This window comes from Symphalangus syndactylus, chromosome 8, assembly GCF_028878055.3.
Source record: "Symphalangus syndactylus isolate Jambi chromosome 8, NHGRI_mSymSyn1-v2.1_pri, whole genome shotgun sequence".
In the NCBI taxonomy this organism is placed as follows: Eukaryota; Metazoa; Chordata; class Mammalia; order Primates; family Hylobatidae; genus Symphalangus; species Symphalangus syndactylus.
The window spans coordinates 80040495-80063872 of record NC_072430.2 but is presented as its reverse complement, the minus strand read 5'-3'; the positions used below and the strand labels follow the sequence as shown (position 1 = coordinate 80063872).

General features: G+C 36.9%; 1 protein-coding gene and 1 long non-coding RNA gene across 2 annotated transcripts in view; one reads left to right on the top strand and one right to left on the bottom strand.

Moving 5' to 3' along the window:
- LOC134737350 (uncharacterized) overlaps nucleotides 1-23378 on the top strand; it is a 49267-nt gene that overhangs the window by 22550 nt on the left and 3339 nt on the right. The gene's annotated exons all lie outside the window — the stretch shown is intronic.
- LOC129488080 (thymosin beta-4-like) overlaps nucleotides 14328-23378 on the bottom strand; it is a 272872-nt gene continuing 263821 nt past the window's right edge. The window contains exon 2 of the mRNA XM_055289813.2: nucleotides 14328-16294. Within this exon, the coding sequence (XP_055145788.1) occupies nucleotides 15703-15942 (240 nt within the window). The 5' untranslated portion in view covers nucleotides 15943-16294 and the 3' untranslated portion in view covers nucleotides 14328-15702. The remainder of the gene's footprint in view (nucleotides 16295-23378) is intronic.

Genomic DNA, 23378 nt, shown 5'->3' with positions numbered 1-23378 from the left:
ATTATGAGGAAATCAGCACTCTATTAATGTTAACTGAAAGAATATTGAAATAATTATTTCTGTGCAAAGGGAAGCATTAACACAACTAATTTAAAAATAACATATTTTTAAGTCAAAGTAACAAGATAAAATACTTTTTTAAATTCTAAGACCATGATATGCTTTAAAATGTGTCCCTCCTCGAGAGAAAAAAAAAAAAAGAATTAAGCTATCAACAAACTCAGTTTTTCATGACGAAAATAATAAGAAATAAAAATATTTATTAAATTTTACAAAGATAAAGTCTCAGGCTGTGGGTGATAAGTATTTCATGAGCATCAGATCGTTTTTAGACTGGAAATGAAGAGTACAGACATCTTATTGTCTTCATCCTGTGGCACACAGCATCACAGTGGCTTCCTGCGTTGTTAGAGTGTTGGTTTGTGGGTGTGTTACTCAGGCTATTAGTCCTTCATTAGCAACCCAAGAACACTGATTTTACTATGCAGTTTGTCTTTATGTATTAGACTTATTTGTGATTATTTACAAACTATTTTTGAATCTTTATTTGACTCTGAAAAATCCAGGCTCAACTTTTTTACTTAAGAGGAAACTAAGTCATTGAAAGAATGAGTGAGGCCAGGTGCAGTGGCTCACGCCTGTAATTCTAGCACTTTGGGAGGCCGAGGCGGGTGGATCACTTGAACCCAGGAGTTAGAGACCAGCCTGACCAACATGGCAAAACCCTGTCTCTACTAAAAGTACAAAAATTAGACAAGCATGGTAGCTTGCCCCTGTAGTCCCAGCTACTTGGGAGGCCAAGGTGGGAGGATCACTTGAGCCTGGGAGGTGGAGTTTGCAGTGAGCTGAGATTGTGCCACTACACTCCAACCTGGACAACAGGGCAAGACCCCGTCTAAAGAAAAAAAAGAGTGGGTGACTTGCCCACACCGTAGAAATGGGAGCAGAACTCTGTCAGGTACAAGCTTATGTATCTCTTATTCTTTTATTATTTATATGTATTATGCTTGTAAAACATCTTCTACTATTACTTTACAATGACTGAAAATTATCCAAGTAAGCCAAGTGTGGTGGTGCATGCCTGTAGTTCCAGCTACTCAAGAGGCTGAGGCCAGAGGATTGCTTAAGCTCAAGAGTTCGAGGTCAGCCTGGGCATTATAGTGAGTTCCCCATCTCTAAAACATAATTTTTTTTTTAAATTTTCCAAGTAGGAAGAAATTTGGCATTAGTACTAGATAGAAACAATTCAGGATAGAATTTCCACGTGGCAGACAGATTTTAAAAATATTAACAACTGAAGGGAATTATTGTAAACAATATGTAATGATTACTCAATATTTCCTAAAGTACAGATATAGCCTATTCTGATTTTAACACTGAAGCTTACAAAAGGAAGTGGTGATGAATTTCTGTATAGAGGAAAGAAGATTCTGAATAGGTTGGTATTCATTCTTTTCACTGAAGAAAGAAGATGAAGTGACCTGGTTGCAGGAAATTTATTTGCTCATTGAAAATATGGACATAATTATGATAATAAGATCGTCATAGACATCCTTGGTCTCCTTTTTTTCTGGAAGAGAAAATGATTCCTTACCTTAGACAATTTCTCTAGAACTTCCAGTAGCTCTTTTTCTCTGCTTAAATCTGTTTCCCTCCCTGATCCTGGTTTTGGGACGCAAGGTAAACTCCAGATGAAGCTAGCAATAACATACTTCTCAAGACCACAGAAAAGATGCATGGGTTCTATTGGTGAGTGTTTGATTTATAATTTAGATGTATTTTTTGGAGGATGACTGAAGTAAAGTCTTTTGAAAAGGGCCCAGAATATTCTTGGCTCTTAGAGCGGCCTCCCACCCCACACCCCACCAAAGTACTTGCTTAGTTTCCTGAAGCTGGGATAGCAATTAGGACCATAAAAATGAAGTTCATTAATGAAAACTAATTGAAAATTAATTCACCATGACTCCAGGGAAGAACTTGCATTTAAAATGTGTTGTTAGCGAGCAAGTCTCTAATCATCAGAGCATGGCAAAATACTTCAGAATGACACACAGGTTAATGAGGTGGTGAAGCATCAGAAGAACAAAGTCTTGTACTATTAAAATAGCCACCATGCTTAAAACTGCTATCCTGCCCCTCCCTTCTGGCTTCCCTTTCTGCCTCATTCTACCTTCTTATTTTATTATCACTAGACAGAGCAGATGCCACTTTAGCATCCCTTCCCCCAGTAAATCCTTCCCAGAGAAGAAATTCCGCAATGATTCTCCAAGTTTTTATTCCTAAATAGAAACAAACTTTGCAAATGCCAATTTATCTACTCTCCAAATCTTGAGGAATCTGCTTTTTTATCTTTTAAACTTCTTATTATGGAAAATTTTAAACATATACAAAACAGAATGCTATAATGAAACACTTTCACCTAACTTCAACAGTTATCTACCAGGAAAACCTATTTTAAGTCATATTTTAGTAAGAACAAATATTTAGACTTGTAATATTTTATTTCTCACAAGATAGATATTGTATCATGACCAGTTTGCTTTTCTTCTTTCTCATTCATCTAAAAAATTTTATTAAAGTTACTGTACATGCAAGATGGAATATAAGAGGGATGGGACCTTTATTCTTTTAAAATTTCACCTGTAAACCTTCTGAGAAACCATCTAGGATCCTTTTGAAGCCTCATTATGTGCAGATAGTTTCTAATAGTATGTTTACATGAATGGATTTAAGAACTTTTATCGTTATAATTTTATTGTGTCTTTGGTCATTTCAAGCATAATTGTTCTCTATAGAAACATCCATTTTCATTTTGCTTGTAATACAATTCCTAGTTATATCTGATATTACAAATATTGGTAAGGTGGTATGTGAAAGAATCTAATGAATCTCTACCTTTCCTCTTTATAGTATTATTTTATTAGTTTTGAAAATAAGGAATTAAGGGAACAATTTTGATGACAAATTCTTTTTCTCCATTTGGTTTCTACCAGAATCAATTTATATTTCCTTTATCATCAGTTCTTTTAGCAAATCTCATCTTTCAATTCTTCCAAAATTTATGATTCAAGAATTCCATCTTCAATCTCAACTGAAAGAGGATAGTAAATAAATTATCTTTATAATTATCTTTTAGAAAGTTTATAAAAAGCTATTAAAAATTATCGGGCTGTTCTGGAAATCTTTTCTACCTTCTTTCAAGGTGTGGAATTTAGACATACTTTCATTGTAGAGCAAGCCTCTTTGAAAATCCCTTCTCTCTTCATGTACTCCAATGTGCATATAAATTTCTCTCTCCAGTTCTTGTAAGTCATTTCAGAACAATTCTGCTTTAACATTTTTAAAAAAATTTTCTCTTTTTAAGGAGTTTCTCACATATTATTCTGATTTTTTTTCAGCTAAGTTGTTGGACAAATATATACTTAGGGTATTTCTGTAATCTTATAATGTTTTGAAATGAGACATTTTAAAATGAAAAAAGAAAACATCACAGAGTAAAAAGTTAAACAGCTGAAGAAAACACCTAGCACTCTCAGGTGAGAGAGAGATTTGTGTTCAGCTCTAAGTGTATATTTAAAAAATTAAGTTGCTAAAAAAAGTTTTTGTGTAATTCAATTTTTAAAATAAGATTTGATGTAATACTAGCATCCACAACCTTACTAGTGCTGGAGCCAATTTCAAAGGAGAAATAGAGACATGAAAAAGACACATGAATTACTTTAATTTTGAGTATGTCTATTAAATTTACCTGACGTATTTGGTCAGATTTTTCCTCCCTTGACTGAATTTCTTCTGCATATACAGTTACTACTGATTTTAAGAAATATTACACAGTCTATTTTGCGTTCCTCCGTTGTCCTGCTCTGGGCTATACAAGTATGCCATACTTAGTAAAAAGCACAATGTGATGAGTTAACAGGAATCGGGAAACAGGAAAGGAAGTAGACTGTTTAACTGAAGAGATCCATTACGGGAGAGAAGTTCAGAATTTAATTCAAGCAGCAGCACATAAAGTTGTCTTCTCCTTTACAGAAATACGAGCATACATGCAGCACGTGTGGCATCTGAGCATTACTGAATGAAATACATGGACACAACATTTCTTGAATTTCTGCATGAGTTTTTATTTTCTAGAAGTCATACTCACTTTCTGTGCATCAAAGTTTTTGGCATTTGCCAATACTGGACATTTTATGACATAAGCAAAATATCTGAATGACACATTCAAAGAAAATATGGCTGTTTTTCATTTATTATTAACAACCATTTAATTAAACATCTCTAATTTTTATTTTTAGATAACTTACAATGGAACTTACAGTTGAGACTTGATCTTGTAAAAGTTTTTTTTAACTGTTGAAAAAAAAAGAATCCTTGGCTTAATTTGAGTTTGAGCATTTCAAAGCTGGTATTTGTAAACTCAGAAAAAAAGAGCTTTTCATTAATCCATGATTTTGGAAACAGTTACTTTAACCCGCAACCACATACAAATAGAAAAAATCCTAATGGGACTATTTTCTTACTGAGCCTGTAACAGTTTACATTCACCTAATGGCCTCGGGTTATGAGCAAACTACTCAATTAGAGAATTTAGGCTGGTTGCCCACATATTTTAGAGCAAATTATCCCTTCACAAATGCAGAACCCCCTATATAAAACGCCTAACCAGTATTTCCTGTAAAAAAATACTATTCCCTAAATTCCCACCTTGAACCTACTAAGAATTTCTCTTTTTGCTAGGGCAAAGATTTTATGGAAATATTTGTTTTTATATCACATACCTTACTGTTGGTCTTCCTGCTGGCTTGCATTTTGACCTTCAAGCAGCTAAGAAATTATAATCAAAACACTTCTAATAAGATGCTTCTTTTTAAAGTACTTTTGCTAAGTACTTAAGCTGAGAACCTTAAGTTGGAAGGTGTAGAATCCTGCAAATTCTTTGATAACAGATCTTCTGCTTGGGGGGTTAAATGAATTTCATGGTTATCCTTAACACTTACTATTTCTTCTTAGGCCTCTTTCATTTAAAAGGGGGTCGGTGCTTCCAATCTATAAACACCCATTAAAAGTTCTCCACCCTTTTATACTTGGCTGCTGGTCTTAATTGTCTGCAGATGGGTGGATCACTGCATTTTTATTTCAAAGGTAGAGATTTGCAAAATGTAAACGAGCCTATTAAAAGTTCCAAATCAAGACTCTCAACATCCATTAAAAGGATCCATGTGTAAATAGGGACAGAACTCAATCGAGAAGTGTCTTTTTGTAACAAAAAATTTTCACTAACATCTAAGAGAAGTGTATATCACCATCAATGCATTACAAATGTATTCAACACAAACAGTGCTTTGCTAGAGGGCTATTTAAAAATTTCATGCAAACTTTGAACTAAGGAAAAAAATATGTGTTTGCAAAACATTATTGTTTTATTTTATAACAGCTGATAGATAAGAGATGCAATGTAATTATCCTACATTATAAATTTTCATTGGGTTGAAAAGGAACAAAAGCTTTTGTATATTTTCACAGCAGAATAAAAATTCAATACAATATAGACCTATAGTACTGACAAAAATATTTCATTGTATTTAATATAAAATATTACAATGTGATTATTTTCAGTTCACCTACTGAATTATTATTTTCTATGTTAGTCAAATTTCTTTTTAAAAAATGAACCGCAATTCACTGTATTGCTTGTGACTAAGAACTGAACCTCAGGCTAGCTGTTCTTGGCACTGTGGTGTTCTGGTTTATCTTGCCTGAGGCACTGACAGTTTATCTCAGATTCTACAGTTTCTTCCATTCTTCTTCCACTAGCTTTTCCCCTCAGTCTTGCTTTTCATTAGCCCACCCTGATGGTTGACCACTTCTAATCCATAAATTAAGCAGACAGAAAGCACAAAGGTGTTTCTTTTATCTTTGAAAATCAAACCCATCACAAACTTAATTTAATTTGATTTTCTTGGGTCTAAAATAAAATATTCCAAGAAGCAAAAAATATTGCTAGAATCCCTGCTCTTAAAAACCAGTTTTATATACTCACCTTGCAGTGGAGGATACAAGGGAATTGCTTTGGCTTTATTCACTTTGGCTTTGAGCCCCATAATCTGTGCCCAGTAGTCAAATCAAGGTTTGAACATCTGACAGCTGTATTTCCCTCATCCTTTCTCTAAATGTAATGCAGAATTTATTTAATTTTGGGGGAATGGTGTTTCCCCCTACAGTCCAGTTTTAATACACAGATTATAGTGACAATATTTAAAAGCTGTTTTGATCTTTGAGATTGTATTTTCTTTCATTTTTTACTTAACTTTTTTGAGTGTGACGAAAAGGGAAGCAGAAGTTGGAAATCTAAATAGAAACAAAAAAACAATTTCAGCTGTTCTCCTTGAGCTTGCAAAAATGCATTTACAAGCTCTCAACAAAATTTTACTTTTAAAAGCCATTTTAATATTTGTTATCTTTTACCAAGTAAAATAAGCTGATGCTTTTACATGTGGATCTTATTATGTGGATAGCCGTCTAAGCCTGCTATTGAACATAATCGTATGAATTACGAACTGTGACTTTATTTCTTTTATAATCTTTGTAGTTCTTGCCATTACTTTTACATGTCTATGTCTGGCATTATGTAGCTTTGAAACTATGCCAAAAATATTTATTGTCGTATATCTGGTGTTCTCATACTTTGTGAGTGAGTTTGGTTTCCAAGCTGGGCAAAACTTATTAGCAGATACAGTTTTTGGCATTCGTTTGAAAAAAATCTTAAGTAATTTTAGTACCCCCTGAAGCATAACCTTTTGCACTCCTTGAAACATGTATGGAGTTGAAATTTCAATGCTTGAGCTATCTCTTTTTCCAATTTTAAGTAATTCTTCATTTATAAAGTACAAAAAATGGAACAAAAAACAACAAAAGGAAAAAGAAAAAATGAAATAAAAGAATGAATTTAACTGCAAACTGGAATATTTTGAAATATTCACATGGATGGTTTAGATAAAATATTTCTCTGACATGCAAATCCCAGAGAACTGGGACAGGGTACCATTGGTACAGTGCAGTGCTAGTAATTTGTGGTTGTATGAAGTAACAATAATGATGAAAAGCAAAATATGTATGCATAATTCTTTTACTAATCTCTTTGCAGCTGTACTAGATTCTTTTTTTTTTTTTTTTTTTTTTTGATACAGTGTCTTGCTCTGTCTCCCAGGCTGGAGTACAGGGGCACAAACATGGCTCACTGTAGCCTCAACTTCCAGGGCTCAAGCAGTCCTTCCGCCTCAGCCTTTTGTTAGCTGGAACCACAGGCGTGTGCACCATGCCTGGCTAATTTTTTTATTTTTTGTATCTTGATTTTTTGTAGAGACAGGATCTTACTTTGTTGCCCAGGCTGGTCTCAAACTCCTGGGCTCAAGTGATCTTCCCATCCTCCCACCTTAGCCCCCAACAGTGCTGGGGTTACAGGCATGAGCCACCACACCTGGCCTAAATTCTAGTAAGAAGTGTGATAAAGATATTCAGTTCCTGCCATTGGTTTATATACCAGATTCCATCACTATATTGTTGTTCACTATGTTCAGGCATAGCACAGTACTCTTCATGTAGTTCATTCTCAATACACTTTTGTGTACATAGAGTAACCTATTAGCACTATTTAAGATGGTATTAAGGTATTGTTAAACTGTTAAATGTTATTTTCTAAAAGAAGGTAACATCGTGATTGTCATACAAATATAAAACTAGCACATATCAAAAATCCTTTTTAATGCATAATTAATGAGGGAACCAGTAAGATGTTATAAGTAATTAAAAAAAGAATTCAAAGAACCACATACATAGGGGCAATAAGGAATGCTGAAAATTGATGCAAAATTAATCTATCCAGATAGCAATAATCAATTGCATTATACTGGATAAAATCATTTGCATTTCTATGGACAAGAGTCATTTGTATTATCCATTTTCCATAATTTACAGAGTAGTAAGTAATAATACTTATACCACATACTTGGTAAAGATTATTTTGAGAATTAATATATATATTTCTATATTTAGATATTCATTAATTTTTCTCAGCCAACAAATTCTTTTTGAATACCTACTATGTGTCAGGCACTGTATGTACTGCTGGTGATCAAAAACAGCCCTCATAGATCTACAGTTGAGTGATGGAGACAGACATTAACTAAATGATCATAAAAATAAATGTACAATTTAAACTGTGATCAGAGCCACAAAAAGTCTACAGAGCTCTGAGAGAGTAAAATTTGAATAAGGCAATCTCAATGCAAGTTAATTTTACTTTAAGTAGCATATGTATTTCCTGATGTGTGTGTTCATCAAAGGTGATACTTTAAATTGGAAACCTATTTTAAAAAATTCTCTTACTGAGTCAATTACTCATATAAACCAAATGATTCTGCAGCACACGAATGAGTCTAATACTTACATATTTCAATCCTACTGTAAAAAATATGTAACATAAAACTCTACATTAATTTATTAGTTAGGAACATAGAAGGGAATCACAGTTGCTTAAAATTAGTAAAGTCAAAATTAAATCAGCTAATATTTTGCCAATTACTCCACTCCCAGACTTCATTATGGTTATGCTGCCAATACCCTTGTGCAAAACAGTTACATGGGATATATTTGCATCCTTCAGTGTTTTAGTTTTCAGAATCCATAATGTCTTGTGTGTGTGTGTGTGTGTGTTAAGACAAGGCCTCTCTGTTACCCAGGCTGTAGTGCAGTGGCTCCATCTCAGCTCACTGCAACCTCCATCTCCCAGGCTCAAGCAGTCCTCCCACCTCAGCCTCCCAAGTAGCTGGGACTATGGGCATGTACCACGATGCCCAGCTATTTTTTTTTGTATTTTTAGTAGAGAAGGGGTTTCACCATGTTGCACAGGCTGGTCTCGAACTCCTGGACTTAGGCAGTCTGCCCGCCTCTGCCTCCCAAAGTGTGGGATTACAGGCGTGAGCCATCGAGCCTGATGTTCTGTGTTCTGCAGTGCTCTGAGTCCATGCTGAGTTATACCCTGCAGAATATTACTGAGGACTTTTGTTGCCCATCTACTCCATTCATTTAACTGCATTCTCATCATTGTCAAATATCAAATTGGAAGATACTACGTTTGTGAAGCCTAATTTGATGACATAAAAAGCAGGTGCATTCATTAAAAAAAAAACACACAACAGTGCAGTCTATAAATTTATCATGTCTTCAAGACACTATAATGAAGACTCATATCCCAGAGAAGGGTCTTTCAGAGACCGAGAACCAAATGAGTCATCCAGTTGAGTTGCTCATTTGCCATTTTCATAGGCAGCTGGGTTATTCTTGGATTTCTCAGACTCCCAGTTCTCCTGTGTGTAGACGAGATAAAACACTGCAAATGGTGGCTTCATGCAAAGGAAAGGCCCCTGAGTATTATTGTGCAGCCTGTTGGGGATGTCCTTGCTGAAGTAATGTGGGGAGGCCAGTGCCTGAGGGCCACGAGCTATAGGTAACCGCATCTTGCGTCCGCCTCAGATTTCCAAACTCGTGGCCCATTATTGTGGTGGTGCTCGCTCTTCACAGCTGCAGATCCACTGCATTCACTTTTTGAGCAGGTTATAGATACCCACATTGCAAAAGTTAAGTTTGTGTATGTGAATGTGACCCTTGCAAAACAATTAAAACACATATTTTAGAGTTTTCTTTTTTCCATAGTAGTGACGACATCTCTGAGCTAAGTTGTAGCAGGAAGAGCCGTGGACAAAACCCCTCAGACACTGGGTCAAAGAAGAAAGTGGCTTTATTTGGCGGGGAGCTTCGGCAGAAGCGTCTCAAGAACAGAGCTCCCTGAAGAAAGAGTTTCTGGCCCTTTTAAGGGCTTACAACTCCAAGGGGTGCACGTGACAGGGTTGTGATAGATTGAACAAGCATGGAGTACGTGACTAGGTGGGAGTGGTGAGCAAGGCAAGTATTTCTCCATACCATTGTCTGTTATCTATAGATAGCACAAGCGATTAGGGTAGGGGTTAATCTTTTTTTTTTTTTTTTGAGACAGAGTCTCACTCTGTCGCCCAGGCTGGAGTGCAGTGGTGCCATCTCGGCTCACTGCAAGCTCCGCCTTCCGTGTTCATGCCATTCTCCCTCCTCAGCCTCCCAAGTAGCTGGGACTACAGGCGCCTGCCGGGTGGGGGTTAATCTTTAGCCTATAGGCCTGGCCAGTGGCGCTCATCAGTCTGTTATTTTTCAGTTTTTATTTCCTCCTTTCCTTTGGAGACAGGAGACAGTAAGAGAAATGGCCTCCTTCCTTAAAGTCATTCATACTTGTCCAAATACTCTTTTTGATAATATGTGGGAAGCCACTAAAAATGATCCAGCACCTTCTATCACACTTTAACCCTTTATCCTGTGCCTTAGATTGGGTTTCCTAGAAGCAAGCCCTTAGATGAGGATTCGTGTGTAATTTATTAGGAAAGTACTCCTGGGAGAAACCAATAAAGGAATGGGCAAAGCAGGACAGGACAGAGAAGACAGCCAAGCAAGGATGGATCTCAGGCTAACCCCGCAGAGGGCTGCTTCAGCCTGTGTCTGAAGGGGAGCTCTGAAAGGTAAGTTACACCTGAGTTGTCCTGACTGGAGGGCAAGGGAGCTGGTCTTTCATAGTTCTGCGCCAACCAGTCCCCTGGGGGGCAATGTGGAATGGGGGAAAGTAAATTCCCAGGTTATGTTCTGATGTTGGCCAAGTGGGATCCAGTGTCTTCTGAAAAATAGCCTGGGGTTTGTTGTTGGAAGCAGAAACACAAATAGGTAAAAGGGGATCTTAAGATACTGGGGAGAAATATTGACAGTGTTTGCAACACTCTATATGTTCCCCCTAAATACATTCTCTACTTCCTGGGCATGTGGTTAGATTGCATGCATTTCCTAGCCTCCTTGCCAAGTGTGGCCATGAAATTGTGTTCTTTCTTGTAGAATGGGGTGGTAGTGATGTGTGCCACCTCTGAATCTAGGGTAGCCTCATCCATTCTGTCTTTCTCCTCCCTGCTAGCTGAAACTCGGTGACTCAGCTTATAGTGTAGAGCTGACGATAATGATCTTAGGAATGGTAATGCAGCATAATAGAAGGACTGGAGTCCCCAAATGACTTCATAGAGCAGTTTCTTGATGATCCAGAACATTTACCTTGGACTGTTAAGTAAGAGAAACAAACTTCTTTTTCAAACAACTGCATTATTTTTGGGTCTCTATCATAGCAGCCTAGCGTTTTTCTAGTTTTTTTTTTTTTTTTTTGAGATGGAGTCTCACTCTGTCACCCAGGCCAGAGTGCAGTGGCGCAATCTCGGCTCCCTGCAAGCTCCGCCTCCCGGGTTCACGCCATTCTCCTGCCTCAGTCTCCCGAGTAGCTGGGACTACAGGCGCCCACCACCGCGCCCAGCTAATTTTTTGTATTTTTAGTAGAGACGGGGTTTCACCGTGTTGGCCAGGATGGTCTTGATCTCCTGACCTCGTGATCCGCCCACCTCAGCCTCCCAAAGTGCTGGGATTACAGGCGTGAGCCACCGCGCCCGGCCGCGTTTTTCTAGTTAATACAAGATGTTTTATTCTTATCATAACATTATATGATATTATAGATCAATTTTTATAGTTTTTATTGTTTATGTCTCCTACTAGAATATACACTATGTGGGAGCAAGAGATTTGCCTATCCTTTTCTTGCTGGTACAACATACTCAATAAGTACTTGTATTGTTCTACCTAACCCTATAATAATTAAAAATAAAACACATTACAATTTAAGAACTTACTGTAATGCCACATTAGAAGTGATATATAACAAATGGAAAGAGTTTAATTAAAATTAACTCAAATGTTTAATGAGATAAGATATTGATGTGTTAAAAATGGAGAGGAGATAAATTACATACTTTTGAAAAAACAAGGCCAAAGTGCACCATGGTAACTGTTTTTGCGTATTGGCAAGGTGATTATAAAGAGGTTGTTCAACCGTTTTCCATGTCTGCAGAGGAAAAACTAGCAGGAAAGAGCTTAAACCGACCTGACAGTAATAGTGATTAAACATTAGAAAAGGCTCCAGAGTAATATTGTAGAATCTCTGTCCCTGGTGAATTTTAAGGACAAACCATCTGTCTTAGACATTTCAGGCAGACCCCTTGCAGGAAGAAAGAGGTCTGGATTAAATGACTCCTTAAGCTAGCTCCCTTTCAATTCCAGGAGTCTGTGCCACTATACAGGGGATCTGGCAGTGACATCTTTCACTCCATTGACTAGCCTGACTGTGGCATCTCTTATCAGTACCTTGAGAGAGTTATTTCTCTGGATGAGGCTGGTAGAGAGGAGAGTAGGGAGTAGAAAGACTAACCTCCCAAAATAATGATATTAAAAAGTATATTTTGCACCTAGAACTCTAAGATACTAAGTAATTTCTACATGCTCAACACACATTAACTGGAAAAGTCTTAAGACTTTAGTGCATTTCAATTGCTATGTTTTATTTAATAAGATTAACTGCTATAGCAATGATGAAAAGACAATAATTTAATGTCAACAGTGAAATTCAACAGAACAAAAAAATTAGCATTGATATTTATTTATAGTATTTATTAACACTGCTGTTGCAATACTAGTAGCAATGCGATAATGCTATTTATGAATACTGTATTAAAATTTATACTATTACTATATTACTCAAAAATAATGTCCAAATATCCCTAAAGACAATCTTTTATTAGATGAATGATTTCCTAAGTATTAGAAGTTTTTTTTTTATTACTAAATATTATCACAGCTATTGTTTTAAAGGTCAACATTTTTTGATTGGTATATAAATATATATATATTGCATTTTGACATGTTATTGTGAAAAACAATTACGGATTTATATATTGTAGGGACTTCCAACTTCATTTTATTTTATTATTTATTATTTATTTTTTTGAGACAGAGTCTTGCTCTGTCGCTCAGGATGGAGTGCAGTGGCACAATCTCGGCTCACTGAACCTCTGCCGCCCGGGTTCAAGCAATTCTCCTGCCCCAGCCTCCCAAGTAGCTGGGATTATAGGCATGTGCCACCACGCTCGGCTAATTTTTATACATTTTTAGTGCAGACGGGGTTTTGCCATGCTGGCCAGGCTGGTCTCAGCCTCTTGACCTCAAAGGATCTGCCTGCTTTGTCAACTTTATTAATAAATAACTTTAGTGAAGCTTTACCTGTTTGTTACCAGACCAAAGATAAATTTTTGAATTCTTCCAGAAAAGGTGAAAAAACTCTGCTTTTATATTCTAAGGTGGTGCAGTGTTTTGTTTATCTATTTATTAATGGTAGATGCTAAAAATTACAACTCGGTAGGACGTTTTCTTTTTCATTGAGGGAGAATAATCTAGTCAGACTTAGAAAGAAATCACTGACTACTCTTTAAATAATGAAGCTTGATGGTAAATATTGCTCTAATACATATAAAGTGATGATCAGCCTCATTCACAATTGGAAAAGTACAAGTTAAAACTATAATGAGACACTTTTTAAAATCTATCAATTGTTAAAAATAAAAAATTTAATCATATACTGTGTTGTCCACGATAGGAAAAGAGGTACATTCCTGGTGGGAATGTAATTTAGTACAACCTCTATGGAGGTCAATTTGGTGAGATCTACTGAAATTTTAATTGCACATATCCTTTAACCCAGAAATCTTCCTTCTAGAAATTCTTTGCTACAGATGTACTGTCACGCAAAGAAATGGCATGTGCACAGGTTATATACTGCTGCATTGTCTGTAATAGTAAAAGACCAGAAACAACCTAAATGTCCATCAACAGAAGAACAGTTAAAGAATGCTACATCCTTTCAATTGAATATAATGTAGCCATCAAAGTGAATGAAAATAATTATTAAGATATAGGAAGAATAGTGTATAGAATAAGCTACTTTCTGTGTTAACAAACAGAGAAATACATACATGTATGCAAAAAATATATCTGAAAGGCTACTCAAGAACTGGTAACACTGGTTGCCTCCAGGAAAGGGAGCCATGAGTCTTGAAGATGAGGTGGGATAAAAACTTAATTTTCACTCTGTACCCTTTTGCAACTTTTGAATTTTGTGTCATGCACATATTACCCATTCAGAAAAAAGCCAAATAATTAAAGAAGGAAAATATTGTGAATTGAATAACAACTAATTTACTCTTCTTTGAGGATTATTTACATTTAATATAAAATTATCTTTAATTTCAAAGTATAGAATTAAGACAATTCTGAAATTTTAGACTCTCTGTTCACACTTTCCATGTGAGTTTATTGTGGGTTATTATTTAAAATATGAACACACACTTCAAAACATTAAAATATTGCCCTATAGAAATATTATAAGTTATCATTCTTTTCTCCTTCACCTTTAAAGTATGAGGTCCCTGAAGCCAGAAACCCTGTACTCTGTCACTAGAAGGATAGAAGAGGGAAAAAACTACTTTAAAAAGTATTATTTTGGGCTGGACGCGGTGGCTCCTGCCTGTAATCCCAGCAGTTTGGGAGGCCGAGGTGGGCAGGTCACATGAGCTCAGGAGTTTGAGACCAGCCTGACCAACATGGCCAAACCCCATCTCTACTAAAAATACAAAAATTAGCAGGGCGTGGTGGCAGGCACCTGTAATCCCAGCTACTTGGGAGGCTGAAGCATGAGAATCGCTTGAACCTGGGAGGTGGAGGTTGCAGTGAGCCGAGATTGCGCCACTGCACTCCAGCCTGGGTGACAGAGTAAGACCCTGTCTCAAAAAAATAAAAAATAATAAAACTAAAAATTAAAAATAAAGTCAACATGCCCGGGATGAATCTAAAATTGACAAACAATGAATTAGAAAAATGTGACCATTTTTCAAGGGAAAAGATAATCAACAGGTGCTAACCTTGAGATGCCCCAGACGATGGAATTGTCAACAACTTTAAAGCAGCTAGTATAACTGTGCTCCATGAAATAAAGGTAAACAACTTGGAAGTGAATGAAAAGTTCTCAGCAGAAAAATAGAAAAATGTTTAAAGGGTTTAAAACTGTTTTCTTATTTTTATTTTTTTGTTGGTTTTTATTGGGACAGAGTCTCACTCTGTTGCCCAGGGTGGAGTGCAGTAGTGTCATCTCAGCTCACTGCAACCTCTGCCTCTCGGGTTCAAGTGATTCTCCTGCCTCAGCCGCCTGAATAGCTGGGATTACAGGTGCGAGCCACCATGCCCAGCTAATTTTTGTATTTTTAGTGGAGGCGAGGTTTCACCATGATGGCCAGGCTGGTCTCAAACTCCTGACCTTAAGTGATCCACCCGTTTCAGCCTCTCAAAGTGTTAGGATTATAGGCATGAACCACCACGTCCAGCGTAAAACTGTTTATTTTTAAATAAACTTTGTGCATTCTAATAATTAAAATCATTTGAACAAGAAAAATGGCACTCTAATTAAACCTCATTTAAACTGCATTTGAGAGCCTGCAGGACACCTTGGGGCAGCTTGGTTTTACTCTAGATTTACCTGTCTTCCTACTCTTCTTCTTCCTTCACCAACATGCAAGTTATTTTTCTTCCTTGACAGCCAGACATGCAGATGGGAGAGGCAGGTGTGGCCTTCATCGTCGGCAGTTTTCTATTGTTGGATGTGAAAAGGGCAGCAAAGTCCTTTAAAAGTTGATCCAACATCTTTGCCTCTTACAAAATTAAACAGCTAAAATAAGTAAAATAAGAAGGCAATTCTCGTTGAATGTACAGTGCATATTGGCGGCACATGCGTCCATAAGATTTGTCTGCCTGCTTCTGTTCTATTGTTTCTTCTGAAGGCAGTGGATTTTTCTCTTGCAATTGTCTTCTTCTATTTTTGACATCAAATTTCTTGATCTCAGCCATATCAGGTTTGTCAGACATGATATGTCTTGACATATCATGTGTCATATGATCTGTCACAGAGGAAGTGGAGTGAGGCCCAGAGTGAGCAGAATCTAGTTTGTGCAGTGGCCACCACCTAGTTAGACATTATTTTTAAAAAACCTAAATAAAAATTTTAGATCTAAAAAATAGCATACTCAAAAATTCACTGGATGGGCTCAACAGCAAATTGCAGATGACAGAGGAAGAGTTGATAAACTTGAAGATAGATAATAAATAGCATCTAATCTGAGAAACACATTATAGATTGAAAAATCAATAAGCAAAGCCTCAGGGACCTGTGGGACAATATCAAAAGGCATATATAAATTTTACCTCAATAAAACTGTAAAAAAGGGCCGGGCGTGGTGGCTCACGCCTGTAATCCTAGCACTTTGGGAGGCCAAGGCGGGCGGATCATGAGGTCAGGAGTTCGAGACCATCCTGACTAACACGGTGAAACCCCATCTTAACTAAAAATACAAAAAATTAGCCAGGCATGGTGGCAGGCGCCTGTAATCCCAGCTACTCGGGAGGCTGAGGCAGGAGAATGGCGTGAACCTGGGAGGCGGAGCTTGCAGTGAGCTGAGATCGTGCCACTGCACTCCAGCCTGGGCGATAGAGTGAGACTCCATCTCAAAAAACAAAAACAAAAACAAAAAACCTGTGAAAAAGTAGATATTGTAAGATTGTATAAAAAAGGCCCAACTAGATATTGTTTACAAGAAACCCACTTCAAGTATAAAGATATAGGATAGGCTTAAATTAAAAGTATGAATAAAGGTATACCACACAATCACTAATCAAAACAATGCTGGAGTAGCTATATTAATGTTAGGCAAAATAGTCTTTAGAATAAAGAATACTATCAGAAATATAAAGAAACATCACATGATGATAAATAGTGAATTCACCAAGAAGATGTAACAATCTTAAATGTGTTTATACCTAACGACAGAGCTTCAAAATACATAAAGCAAAACATGGTAGCAGTAAATCCACAATTACACATAAAGACTTTAACATCCGCCTTCTAGTAATTGATAGAAGTTGACAGAATGTTACAAGGATATGAAAGACTGGAACAATACTTTTGAAACCAACTATATTTAATTGACACTTATAGAGTACTCCACCCAACAACATTAGTATACACATTCTTTTCAAATGTTTCTAAGCCTAGATATATGGAACATTTATCTACAAAGACAATATTCTGGCCAATAAAACAAATTATAACAATTTTTTTTTTTTTTTTTGACACAGAGCCTCACCCTGTTGCCCAGGCTGGAGTGCAGTGGCACGATCTTGGCTCACTGCAACCTCTGCCTCCTGGGTAGAAGTGATTCTCCTGCCTCAGCCTCCCTAGTAGCTGGGATCACAGGCGCCCCCCACCACGCCCAGCTAATTTTTGTATTTTAGTAGAGACAGCATATCACCATGTTGGCTAGGCTGGTCTCAAACTCCTGATTCAAGCAATCCACCTGCCTCGGCCTCCCAAAGTGCTGGGCTTACAGGCGTAAGCCACCCCACTTGGCCCAAATTTCTTTTTTTTTCTGAGTTGGAGTCTCGCTCTGTCACCCAGGCTGGAGTGCAATGGCGCGATCTCAGCTCACTGCAACCTCTGCCTCCCGGGTTCAAGCGATTTTCCTGCCTCAACCTCCCAAGTAGCTGGGATTACAGGTGTGTGCCACCACACCTGGCAAATTTTTGTATTTTTAATAGAGATGGGGTTTGGCCATGTTGGCCAGACTGGTCTCGAACTCCTGACCTCAGATGATCTGTGCCTTGGCTTCCCAAAGTGTTGGGATTACAGGCGTGAGCCACCACACCCAGCCACAACAAATTTTTAAAAAATAAAATAATACAAACCGTGACCTCAGATCATAAAATAATTAAATTAGAAATAAATCACAAAAATATATTTGGAAAATCACCATATATTTGGATATAACACACACAATACAATTTCTAAATACAGCATGGGTAAAAGAGAAAGTCACAAGGGAAATTAGAAAACATTTTGATTGAAGAAGGAAAATAAAAATATAACATCAAAATATGGGGATGGAGCTAAAACAGTGATTAGTAAGAAACCTGTAGCATTAATTGCTAAGATTAGAAAATAAGAATGTCTTACATCAGTGATCAAAATTTCCACTTAAGAAATGAGAGAAGAGCAAGTTAAACCCAAAGCAAACAGATAGAAGGAAATGATGAGAAGCAAAAGTCAATGAAATTACAAGTAGAAAAATAATAGAGAAAAATCAATGAAACAAAAAGCTTATTTTTTAAAAAAGACAAACCTTTAGCCAGACTGAGAAAAAGAGAGAGAGAAGCTATAAATCACCAATATCAAACATGAAAGTAGCAGGGCCGGGAGCAGTGGCTCCCTGTAATCCTAGCACTTTGGGAGGCCGAGGCAGGCAGATCACTTGAGGTCAGGAGCTCGAGACTAGCCTGGCCAAAATGGTGAAACCCCGACTCTATTAAAAGTACAAAAATTAGCTGGGTATGGTGGCATGTGCCTGTAGTCCCAACTACTCGGGAGGCTGAGGCAGGAGAATCGTTTGAACCCAGGAGGCGGAGGCTGCAGTGAGCTGTGATCGTACCACTGCCCTCCAGCCTGGGCAACAGAAGGAGACTCTTTCTCAGAAAAAAAAAAAAAAAAAAGAAAAAAAAAAGAAAGTAGGGACGTCATCACTGATCCTTCTGACACGACAGACATTAAAAAGCTAATAAGTGGCCGGGCATGGTGGTTCATGCCTGTAATCCAGCACTTTGGGAGGCTGAGGTGGGCAGATCACCTGAGGTAAGGAGTTCAAGACCAGCCTGGCCAACATGGCGAAACCCTGTCTCTACTAAAGATACAAAAATCAGCTGGGTGTGGTGGCACACACCTGTAGTCCCAGCTACTCGGGAGGATGAGGCAGGAGGATCACTTGAACCCGGGAGGCAGAAGTTGCAGTGAGCTGAGATTGCGCCACTGCACTCCAGCCTGGGAAACAGAGTGAGACCCTGTCTCAAACAAACAAAATATAAAACAAAACAAAACAAACAAAAAAAGCTAATAAAGGAATATTGTGAACAACTTTATGCTAGTAAATTTAATAACTTAGATGAAAGAGATCAATTTCCTGAAATACATAAACTGTTAATGCTCACTCAAGAACTAAATCATCTGAATTGTTTTACATTTATGGAAGATTTTGAGTTTGCAGTTAAAAACTTCCCAACAATGAAACTGGTTTTGCTGGTTAGTTCTACCAAACACAAATACCAATACGTCACACTTTCTCTCAGAAAATAGGAGAGAACACTTTCCAACTCATTTACCAAACAAAGACATTCCATAATAGGAAACTAGAGAGCAATATTCCCATAAACATGGATGTGAAATCCTTAACAAAATACTAGTAAATTGAATCTAACAATATATAAAAAGAATTGCATGTCATGACCACATAGAGTTTATTCCAGGAACACAAGGCTTTTTCAAGATTTGAAATTCAATGTCATTCATTACAGCAACTTAGTAAATAAGAAAAACCACATGATCATCTCAGTAGTTGCAGAGAGAGCATTTGATAAGATTCAAAATCCATTCATGGTAAGTAATTTTCACAAACTAGAAAACCTCCTTATCCTGATAAAAAGATCTACATCTAATGTATTACAAGTGAAAGATTCAATGTTTTCTCCCTAAGACTGAGTTTAAGGCAAGGATGTCTGCTTTCACCACTCCTTTTCAACATTATCCTGGAGGTACTAGATAGTGCAGCAAGGCAAGAAACACGATTTAAAAAAAAATACAGCTAGGAAAGGAAAATATAAAACTCTCTGTTCAGACTACGTGATTTTTATATAAAAAACCCCAAGGAATCTAAAAAAAGAGTCCTAGAATGAATTAATCATTTTAGAAAAGTAATATTATAAGTAAAAGGTACAAAGATAAACATAATTTTTATTTCTAAATATTGCCAAAAAATATTTGGGAATCAATATTTAAAACACAGTATAGTTTATAATAGTACCAAAAATGAAATAATTAGCTATAAATTTAAAATGCAAAAATATGCAGGATTTATATGCTGGAAACTACAAAATAATGATAAACGAAATCAAAGATCTAAATAAATGGATAGAAATACTGTGTCCATGGATAGGACAACTCAATATTGCTAATAAGCCAATTTTTCTCGAAGTGATCTATAGATCAATGCATCCCCAATAAAAATCCCAGCAAGATATTTTTCTAGAAATTGAGGTTTACTTAAAAGTTCACATAGAACTAGGTTAGCCAAAACAATTTTTAACAAGAACAAAGTTGGAGGACTCATACTACTTCATTTCAAGACTTACTGCGAAGGTATAGTAGCCAACATGGTGTAGCAAAAGGCAAAAATAGAGAACATGGATGAATGAAAAGAAGAGTGAGTCTATTTCTATACTCACAAATATACAGCCAATTGATTTTTTTTTTTTCCTGAGACGGAGTCTTGCTTTGTCTCCCAGGCTGGAGTGCAGTGGTGACGATCTCGGCTCACTGCAACCTCCACCTCCCAGGTTCAAGTGATTCTCCTGCTTCAGCCTCCCTAGTAGCTGGGATTACAGGTGTGTGCCGCTACACCCCGCTAATTTTTTTTTTTTTTTTTGTATGTTTAGTAGAGACGGGGTTTCGCCATGTTAGCCAAGATGATCTCAATCTCCTGACCTCGTGATCTGCTCGCCTCGGCCTCCCAAAGTGCTGGGGTTACAGGCGTGATCCACCGCGCCCGGCCAGCCAATTGATTTTTGACAAAGATGCAAAGGCAATTCAATGGAAAAAGGATAGTCTTTTCAACAGATGGTGCTGAAACAGTTTGACATCCATATGCAAAGAAAATGAATGTTAACCCACACCTCATACCTTTAAAAAACCAACTCAAAATAACCATAAGACCTAAAAGCAAAATATTAAGGTAAAAACCTGTAGATTAAAACATAGGATAAAATATTTGTGATCTTGGTTAGGTAAATATTTCTTAGATATGACACCAAAATTATAAATTTCCCTCATGAAAATTAAAAATTTTTACTGTTTGAAGACAATGTTAAATGAACAAATAGACAAACCACAGACCTGGAGAAATATTTGAAAATTACATATTTAAAAATTAATTAGTATTCAGAATATATAATGTTCAAAACCCTTTAATTAAGACAAATGATCCAATTTTCTTTTTTTAACTTTGTTTTTTAGAGACAGTATCTTGTTCTGTTGCCCAGGCTAGACTACAGTAGTGATCATGGCTCACTGCAGCCTCAGCCTCTTGGGCTCAAGCAGTCCTCCCATCTTGGTCTCTCCAAATGTTGGGAGTACAAGCATGCACCACTGCGCTTAGTCAAATGATCCAATTAAAAATAGGCAAATTAATGGGACAGACAATTTTATGAATACAGCCTATTGGAGGAATAAAGAGAAGTCTGGTCCACAAAGGTGGAGTCTGGAGATGATACAGGCCTTCAATATACTGTACAGGAATTTGGTCTTTATCTTGTAGGGAAATATTGGTTCTGATTTCAGCATTGCTATAGCATTGGGCATTTTCTGTAACATATGTATGTAAAAGAAAACTAGTGCTTTTGAATATATCTTCTAAGGGGAAGTTACTTTCACACTATAACTCAAAAAAATCGAGCTTTTAAAATTATTCACAATTCAGCAGTATACAGATCTACATGGAATTTTATTTATATGTACATATCTTACAGACATATAATATGGCTTGAACAAGAAGTTTGGTCTAGTGTCTATTATTTGAGAAAACTACCTCTTAAGTTTTATAAGAAATAAGATGTATAGTTAGAATTTCAGGTTGTCTATTTTCAGAGGTTTGTCAAATCAGTCCTGTATTCTATAATTCATATATTGGTTCATGTCTCACAGCAGCCTGAGCCTTTTTCTCCACCTCTCTCTTCAGTTTTTCCTCTTTCATCATTTTTAGAACTCATTTCACTCATCTCTTTTTCATTCTTTCTTCAACCTTTTGCAAGATCTTTTTCCAAAAACCAGACATTTTTATAAGGCATCTTCTTGTACTCGGTCTTCCATTGGTGACCACTTTGTAAATCACCATGACTTAATATTTTTCCTGTTACCTACTGTCTGCATATGTTTCACTAAGCTCCTCAGGGCAGGAAATCTGTCTTCCATATTTTATGCTTTGTGAAATACCATGCACTCTTATGACTCATATTAACAATAAATCTCAGTCTGAATTAGCTAAAGCTACATCTTCCTTATTTTATGTGTAAGCTTTACATGCATTCTAGGGGAGACTCAAGTTTCACCAGCTACCTGATTTGTCATGTGTATCATTTATTTTTTAGGAAGCATTAGAATGTCACCTTTTGGAGTTACTGAGCACAAAGCCAAGAATGTATATTTTTAACCTACTTAGCTAATATATATATATTTCCAGAATGAGAACTTTTTTTTAATTGTAAGAAGGAATTGTTCCTCTCTTTTTTGATAACTAGATTGAGCTCACATGGAGTTTTGAGACAGGTATACATACTAGGACACCTTGTGTTCTAATTTTAAATCATGCCTTTCAGACACAAACGGTCTCTGGAATTATGCATTATTTATGACAATAGAAACCTTTAATGTTAGACTTGAAAAATGTCAGTACCGAAATACATTCAATATTTGCAGAGTTACTTCACAGAGATCTAGAGATTATTTTCTCACTTTTTAAGTGGAACACATGAACCACATTTAGCACACATTTATTTCAGGAGAGTGTGATGGATGAGTCCAAATCAGAAGTGAGCAAACAGAGGCTGAGAAGCCATGCTGCTCATTCTGCTCTTACCCCATGCTCTTGGCTTTTGGTGCTGTGTTTTTCCTCTGTTTACTTCCCTTTTTTCCCAAGTACTACCTATCTTGTCTACCAAGCCCACTTTCAGGAGGTAGCTGATAGCAGCTCCAAGTGCCATCTGCCTTATATATACAGCATATGCATTTTTAGTCAAAATTCTAAAAGGTGAAACAATCTCAGCCACAGGATTTGAGTAGTGTGACCTCCATGGACTCATTCTACTTAAAGGCCTACCTGATGAGCTACCCAAAATATTTTTGCCTAGTAAGATATATATTCGTTTTCTTTTCCTCCCATAGCATATTACCATAATTTACCAGCTTAAAATCACACTCATTTATTCTCTACAGTTCTGTAGGTCAGAAATCCAGGCACAGAGTGACTCAGCTAGCTCTCTGTGTTAGGTTTCACAAGGCTGCAATCAAGGTATTACTTACTGTGTTCCCTTCTGGAGGCTCTAAGGGAGAATCTGTTTCCTGCTCATTAGGTGGTTGACAGAATTTAGTTCCATGCACTTGTAGGACTGAGCTCTCCATTGCTTGCTATCTATCAGCCAGGAGCCATTCTCAGCTTCTAGAAGCTACCTGCATTCCTTGG